Genomic DNA, 8,657 nt, shown 5'->3' with positions numbered 1-8,657 from the left:
AATCTCTCTCTCTCTCTCTCTCTCTCTCTCTCTCTCTCTCTCTCTCTCTCTCTCTCTCTCTCTCTCTCCTCTCTCTCTCTCTCTTTCTATGGATATATATATAAAGATATATAATATATATATATATATATATATATATATATATATATATATATATATATATATATATATCCGTCTATCTATTTTTATCCATCAGTCTATCTTTCCTTCCTTCCCTTTCTCTTCTCTCTCCCTCTCTCTCTCTCTCTCTCTCTCTCTCTCTCTCTCTCTCTCTCTCTCTCTTTCATTCATTTCAATATGCATGAAGAAACAAGCAAGCAGGAAATATAATCTGAGCTCAATGTCTGCGTTCTTCTTGTCTCTTTTTATTTCTTTAGCCTTGCATAACAATCAATGTGTCTCGTGCTTTCATGTCTAATCGTTTGCATGTTTCGTTTTTCCCAGGAATGTTTCAGGCTGTCAGGCATACACTTCATGGTCAAAATGACGTCTTTGTTGACGGTGGAGTGCTGTGTAATTACCCAATCCATTGCTTTGACGGTATGGAATCCTCCAATGTTTTTCTTATCTTAAGAGGCACTAACATTCTTACATTTTTTTTAAAATGCCATTATAGAGAATTGTTTCTTGTCTCTTTACAAGAATCTCTTGTTATTGTTTTAAAGTAAATGTCCTTGTGTCACTTTTTTGTTATCAGTGCTAACAAAAGTGACCTTTGACATTAAATAACTTTTAATGCGGAAGATTTTAGGTTAGTTATAAACAGATGCGGATCAAAATTAGATGGAAAATAACAACTAAAACCGTTGCAAATTGGCTCATTTGCTGGGTAATTTTAGCTCTGGTTCGGTCAATTGTTGCTTCATTTTTGGAATCAAACTTTGGTCAATAACCGCAATAAGTATATGTAATGAAGTTGTACGAGACAGATCAATTCATACCACTAGAGTCGTTATTAGTTGAATAAAAGACAAAAACAACTAGATCGCCTTGAGATGAAGGTCATCAGGTATTCAACCATTGGCTTTTAATAAATTAAAAGTCTTGACTATATCAAAGTGATAAATTAGGGAGCAGACACTCGTGTAAGATAAGTCTGAAATAATGTGTATGAAACAGCGTTGTCGCTGCCGAAAAAAAATTGTAATATCGCCTAACAGGCGTCATGTACCGTCCGACATGTTAAATGTTGCTGTTGGCCAGGGATCCATTGTAAAGCGTTTTGAGCACGTTTAGTGGATATTGCGCTATATAAAAGCTCAATTTAATTTAAGAATTGTGCAGGATAATGAATCATGAAACTTATACGATACTGATAATCATATGACATTTTATATAGGTCATTTTGCCCAACTTTATCTCATATGCAATTCTACGTGGTCTTCAGGTTGGTGGTTATCGATGAAATCTGAGGATAATTTCTTGGAGCGTCTCCAACCCCTGGAGGATATCCCACGTCTGCTGGAACGAACAGAAAGATTTGGGAGTTACAACGAAAAGACTCTAGGAATGCAGCTGGTGAGGGAAGATGAGTTTCTAATCCTGCAACTAGACAGTGTAGACTGTACGAAATTTAGAAAAATATGAAACTAGCCAAGAAAGAAAACAAGCATTCTGCCTTGAAATAAAGTTTAAAAAGTGATAAATTAGGGAGCATTCTGCCTTGAAATAAAGTTTAAAAAATCATATGGTGATTTTTTTCCCTTTTTTTCTTCTTTGTTTTATGTTAATGACTACCCTTTTATTTGTATTCTATTTTTAGCGAGTATAAGCCTACGATCATAGATTGCAATGTGACTCTGACTTTCTCTCCTTACAGTACTCTGACAACGAGCAAGACCTGCTTAAATACCAGTTAGAGAATTTAAGACACGGGACACAACTACAAGAGCTGCCAAACACCAAGTTGGCGAGGTGAAAATCTCTTAAATTATTTTATTTTTAAGCCGGTGTTACTATATTATATAATTCTACAGTGTTATAAGTATGCGTGTGTGGATTTAGTGCTGTTCTGATTGTTTCTTGTTGTTGTTGGTGGTGTTTTTGTCTTTCATTGGGGAATGGGGAAAAGGGGTGGAGAGAATCTATTTAGGTCATACATAATATTGTGAGGAGTTTAAGATTACCTACATTGTTCTCTAAATTTTCTCCTTTATCGTCATCACGTGTTTCGTGATTGTTTGCATCTTATAAAAAAAGATATTCCTTTTTCCCCAAGATCAACAGACCAATAATTTCTACATTCATCATCATCGCATAGCATAATAATTCCATGAAGTTTGATTTTTAATAATTTTATTAATTCATTTATCTATATATTTTAAGCGTGTATGTGTGTATGTGTGAATGTAAGTGTGTGTGTGTGTGTGTGTGTTTGTGTGTGTGTATTGTCGTGTGTATGTGTTTGTATGCGTTGTGTGTCTGTATGCAAAAGGAAGGTAACTAATATTTTATACATGTTATCAAATCCGCATATCGTATACCTTAAATGCCATTTAACTTATTGTAAAAGCGCCTTGAAGTTTTGTCGATATCTGCTTAGTAGATATACTTATATTTACCTTTTCCTTTCTTCAGAGAAAAAATAAAGAAGAAAAAACTTCAACTAAAAACAGATAGAGAGCATAGACGTTTGGTGAAAGCCATGAATGCTTTCCTTCTGGTAAGTATCAAAATACAAGCTCCATTGCATAATGTGTAAGAATGTGGTTAGCCTGTTCAATCAATTTTCATTCCGCAATATCATTCGGTTTATATGCCTTTTTTAATCATCATTTTTATTTATTTTATCTATTTATTTGTTTGTATAAGTATTTTTTTCATTGTTTCAGAATATCCAAAATATGCTTACAACAGTTATACCAATATATTTGGCAATAATTAAATCATTATGTTTTTCCTTAATTTATAATCATTGAGTATGAATTAAAAAGTATGGTCTTTTAACAGCCAAATATAAGACATTTTATGAGAGAGAAAAATATGTGTGTCTGTGTGTTTGTGTGCTTTGTTGTTTGTTTTTTGTTGTTTTGTTCTTTTTTGATTTGTGGTTTGTTTTTTTAATTAAGAATATGCCGTTTGCTTTTATTCTTGGAGCAAATGTAATTGATATTAAAATCTTGTATTTCAGACGTTGAGAAAACACAACAAAAACAAGGATGAAAATATCGACAGAGAGGAACTAGAAGCAGCTTTGAACGATGTAAGCTTATGTCTCATATTATTTACGTTTAGGCATTTAAGGCAACTCCAGTTACTCTGTAACTTGGAGGTAAATATCAGTATACTATAGGGAATGAGATTAGCGGAAGAGTAGCGTCCCTTGATTGGATGTCACCCATACTCTGTGACGTCACCTGCGGAAAAGTTATTAGAGAGAGACCGTCATGTTGGTTGTGCGCATGCGTCTCTCGTCCTCGCGGGACGAGAGACGCATGAGCACAACCAACATGACGGTCTCTCTCTAATAACTTTTCCGCCGGTGACGTCACAGACTATGGGTGACGTCCAATCAAGGGACGCTACTCTTCCGCTAATCTCATTCCCTATACACGTTTATAAAAGGATAAAAGCCAGCAGACGTACCCTGTGTGTCATGCCTGTAAGAATATTTTGATTAGCTGGAAATAGTAGAATAGTGTGGTGCTAGTATCTCTATATAATAACTGTACTGAATGCTGAAAGAATTATAATTATAGCACTGCTGTTGATCGCAATATTATGAGATTATAATAAAGGTTGGGCTAAATTAATGTAAAGCTTGTTTGCTTGTTTTGTTTGTTTTGTTGTTTTTTTTGTTGTTGTTTTTTTTTTTTTTTTTTTGATTTGTTTTTTGTTTTTTTGTTGTTTTTTTTTTGTTTTTTTTTTTGTCGATGATGTTGGTGTTGTTGTTGTCGTCGTTGTTGTAGAAGAAGAAGAAGAAGAAGAAGAAGAAGTAGTAGTAGTAGTAGTAGTAGTAGTAGTAGTAGTAGTAGTAGTAGTAGTAGTAGTAGTAGTAGTAGTAGTAGTAGTAGTAAGAGTAGTAGTAGTAGTAGTAAGAGTAGTAGTAGTAAGAGTAGTAGTAGTAGTAGTAGTAGTAGTAGTAGTAGTAGTAGTAGTAGTAGTAGTAGTAGTAGTAGTAGTAGTAGTGGTGGTGGTGGTAGTAGTAAAAGATAAAGAAGAAGGTGATGAATTGGAATGAAGAACAAACATGATAAAAATTAGTCATTGTCAGAGATAAAGTAAGGAAACAGAACAAAATATTGTGAACTTCACAGTCTAATAAAAATTCTAATTCTTCAAGGAGGAGTCCTTCCCCTACAGCAAAAGACTTATACTGTTTGGAGATGTGGACTCTGACATCATACTGGATTATTTGGACAGAGATCACAATGGAAAGGTACGCTTCTACCCTTAAGTAGCTGTGAACTTATGTCGTGTGTGTAATAAAGTTGATCAAGCAAAATTAAGGGTAGCCAAGAACGAAATTGATGACAACGAAAAAACTTTAACCTCGGGGTGGTTTGTTAGATTCATTAGCTAGCCCTTCGGATGTGGATAAGTACCTGGTTACAATCAGTGACAGATTTTGTAAGAGTATTGGTACAAAGACGTTGTCTAGATGGCAATGAACAATTCATGAAAAAGAAACTCGATTTAATATGATCTGCCTCAGGTGTGGTAACCATAGCTGTGTGAAGCGCACCGAGCATGGTAAAGCTTTGGAAATATGACCTAAATGATGACTGTATATTTCAAGTACGAATACGACCAACTTTTTTCTTTAAGATATCTCATTCCATGAAAACACATAATGACCCCATACCGACGTCAAAACATACTAAAGAAATTAAGAAGTTGTTCAATACCACACTCATTTTATGGATGTTTTCTTTGCAACTCTTATTGGCAGAGTCCTATATGAATTATTTGACTCCCTGATGGTCAAGAATTTTAAGTCCAATACAGAGTTATTTGAGTTGATCGCAGTTGGCGGAAAAAGACAACATACCCTGAATATGAATATGCCATAACAATTGATAAGCATCTCGTCTTACTTTAACCATCTCCTTACCAACCATAGGAAAATCGTCACATTCGTTACAATGTAACCTACAGTTTTCTCACTCTGGTTTCTCGTGTACAACACAAAACGTAAAGAAATGCTTTGATTACAGATATAAATACTAAACACTTTGTTGTAGAGCTAGTCTTGCTGAACAACATTCTGTATAGAATGCACTTGTTACTTTTTTGTTTCAGTAAGAAAAGTCTATTTTTGTGTTGGATGGGAGTGAATTTTCGGGGGAAATTCTAAAATGGCTGGTAAGGAGAGTTAACTCAAGCATGTCACGGTCGATCACAGTGAACTAAGGCAATGTTATTTGCACATGTGTCTGTCCTGCCAGTAATCAGCCGAAACCTTGTGTATGCCTTATGTGTGAATGAGCAAGATTATGGTTAGAGGAATGGAATAAAACGTACATCGAAGAAAACATGGAAACTGTAAGGTTTTAATATTGGTTTCCATTGGTCACACCTCTGTCTGCTGTTAGGCATGAAACTAGGGAACAACAGGATGAGATATGAATTACCCACTACCACAAAAAGATAGTCATAATCTTGTTTCTCTCTTCTCGACGATTTTTTAGATGATCCAAGAGGTCTATTGTACACACTACCCTTTAGATAGGATGCTGATCAATTACAAAACACTTTCCTAACAAAACTAAAGCGCTGGGTGGACATTGGAAGACAGGGTGGTAAAACCGACAAATACCCCCCATATCTCTCTCTCTCTCTCTCTCTCTCTCTCTCTCTCTCTCTCTCTCTCTCTCTCTCTCTCTCTCTCTCTCTCTCTCTCTCTCTCTCTCCGATCTCTCTCCCCGATCTATCCCTCTCGGATCTCGAATGTTTTTGTGTATTTGGTGTTTCAAGCAACCAATCTATATTGATATTAATGTACAGTCCGTACTAAGCCTCTTGCGTCATGTTTTAATCATCGTTTGATTTTACCTTTCACAATCAGATCAGTTATGATGAACTGGTACATTTCATGGAAGAGACTGGAATTTGTATGCAGAATCGGTTCTTGGGATACCAGAGACGAAATATCAGCACATTCCCCATGTTCCTGGACACCTTACAAGCCACTTTGCTCACCAACGTGAAAAGGGTCTATGTCGAGGTAGAGTATTTCGTTTATTTTTAGTTTAAAACAACAACTTGAGCTTGCGTATAGCGCAAGTCCACTAAATGTGATCAGTGGACTCGAAACGGTATTATGTCGGAGGGGGTCATATGTTGAAAGTTGAATTTAATATCAAGTCAAAATCACCAGAATTACATTTTTTACTTTATCATTTTGATAAAACATAATATGATATGTAACTTAAGTTTCATAATTCACTTTTCTCTGTTTTGTTAACGCCGATGTGACACCGTTTTGAGATTATGGTTCACAAATGTGATCAAAGCATTGAACAAAGAGTCCCGAGCCAACAGTAACAGACTCGCATATAAAACGAGACAAGACACTTGAACTCGCTATTACAATTAAGATTAATGTTAAAAGTTATCTAACCCTTATTAGAGATAATGCAAATGATGTCACTGCTATACGGGAAAAACTGCAAAATGATTTTTTTTAGAAATTAATGTACTTTTTAAATTATACACATGACTATGTATCAGCCTACCCTTTTGGGGATTTTTTAAAAATCGATTTATAGATCAGCATATGCTTTAATAATACAACGAATTGATTGAAGAAATAATGTTGATGTGTATGTTTCGTGTATTTTATTCAGGATCCATTCTATCAAAATGTATTTATGGGATATACTTAATTAATCAAAATCGTTTTCAATAGTCGCATAACCAATAAAAAATGAACATAAAATTTTAGGGAGTATTATTCAAATGGGACATTGTCACATATAACACATTTATTCTTTGATCAGCTGAAAAAAAGATTGATTGATGCTTACATACTTTAATATTTAGAAAACAATTTCTGGTAGTAACTGAAAATATGATTTTGAAGCGCTATGTTATTTACTCAAATGTGCATTATTTTCAGGAACGAGATCTGAAGAGGACGGTTGGAATCAACACCGGACATATTGGAACTTCAGACTTTATTCTTGAACCTGAAGACATTGAGTTTGTGATAGAACGAGGCAGGCGTTCCCTTGAAGCCTTCCTTAAATATTACGTGGCGTCAAACCATCTCAAGAAAAAGCCAGCGTACAGAAAGCTAAAAAAGGATGTGCGACAAGATTCACAGATTTCATTCTCTTCTTCCAACGACAGTTTTCACGAACTCAATCTTACAATGACCTCCACTGTCTCACAAAGAGCGGAGGCAGCTCCGTGTACATCCTCGTCATTGACAGATGACAGCAAAATCATCAATGCTGGCAAAGACTGTTTTTCAGAAAACAGAAGTGAGCTTAAGCCATCATTGAGTTGTAGAAGAGTTAAACGAGTAGAAGCATTACGGAGTGTCTCAATTTCCGACAAAATAAAGATAATCAATGGCCTTGATCATGATGACGACGATGATGATGATGAGGAGGAGGAGGAGGATGTTGAGGATGCCTCTGACGATGATGTTATTTGCGATGATAATGGTTTTGAAGACATAGATGATCATTATGAACAGCAATTGAACATCGATGAGGAGGGTGTTTGTGAAAACGAACCACTTATCCAAGAGAAAGGGAGTTCTGTTCAGAGCGGAGAAGACACTGTAGGTGAAATAGACGTTGAGATACCAAAAAGACCATCTAGCACCGCTGGAGACGGCAGTGTTCCTTTGTTGAATCTTGAACATGGAAAGATGGACGCTGGAGCAAGCAGTCACAGCTGATCCTAAAAACATTTATTGCAATGATACGATCAATGTACAAAAAAAAAGTTATAAAATAATAAATACGCCCCCCCCCCCCCCCTTGTACTTTTTAAAAGATCGAAATCGAAAATCAAGATAACTATGCTCTTGACTATGCTCAGTAGTTTCGTGATAGATTTCTCTCATGATGAGGTTTTATAATTGGTCTGTAGGTACAGAATATATTTTTACTCGTTGCCTTTATAAAACATGGGATATCCCATTGGTACAATGCAGTGTTTTCTCGTCTTGAAAATATAAGCTTTAACGGACAGCCGTATGTGTTTGTCAAGCAACATAATGTCGATCAGGGATGATTTAGATAGTTGTTTTGTCTGACAACATAGATCATATGTTGTTATGATTAACTTTTACATGTAAAGGTATATATTGATATATATATATATATATATATATATATATATATATATTATATATATATATATATGTATAAAATACATACATATATATATATATATATATATATATATATATATATATATACATATATATATATATATATATATATATATATATATATATATATATATATATATATATCCTATGTTCGTAATGTACATATTGGTTAACCTTGATTACAATCAGTGCCGAAACGATTCTCTCTCTCTCTCTCTCTCTCTCTCTCTCTCTCTCTCTCTCTCTCTCTCTCTCTCTCTCTTTCTCTCTCTCTCTCTCTCTCTCCCTCACTCTCTCTCTCTATCTATCTATCTATCTATCTATCTATCTATTTATCTATCTATCTATCTGTTTGTCTATCTATCTA

General features: G+C 34.9%; 1 protein-coding gene across 3 annotated transcripts in view; it reads left to right on the top strand.

Moving 5' to 3' along the window:
- LOC144966318 (uncharacterized) overlaps positions 1-7,861 on the top strand; it is a 54,926-nt gene extending 47,065 nt beyond the window's left edge. For all 3 annotated transcript variants that reach the window (XM_078902566.1, XM_078902568.1, XM_078902569.1), the window contains 8 exons: positions 445-540; positions 1,388-1,518; positions 1,820-1,914; positions 2,578-2,662; positions 3,131-3,202; positions 4,283-4,378; positions 6,008-6,166; positions 7,061-7,861. In XM_078902566.1, the coding sequence (XP_078758692.1) occupies positions 445-540; positions 1,388-1,518; positions 1,820-1,914; positions 2,578-2,662; positions 3,131-3,202; positions 4,283-4,378; positions 6,008-6,166; positions 7,061-7,852 (1,526 nt within the window). In that variant the 3' untranslated portion in view covers positions 7,853-7,861. The remainder of the gene's footprint in view (positions 1-444; positions 541-1,387; positions 1,519-1,819; positions 1,915-2,577; positions 2,663-3,130; positions 3,203-4,282; positions 4,379-6,007; positions 6,167-7,060) is intronic.
- The last annotated feature ends 796 nt before the right edge of the window (positions 7,862-8,657 follow it).

This window comes from Berghia stephanieae, chromosome 2 (genome assembly GCF_034508935.2).
Source record: "Berghia stephanieae isolate SIO BIC M18660-M18661 chromosome 2, UCSD_Bste_1.3, whole genome shotgun sequence".
NCBI lineage: Eukaryota > Metazoa > Mollusca > Gastropoda > Nudibranchia > Aeolidiidae > Berghia > Berghia stephanieae.
The sequence above is the reverse complement of the archived record's forward strand: the minus strand, read 5'-3'. Positions and strand labels throughout refer to the sequence as shown.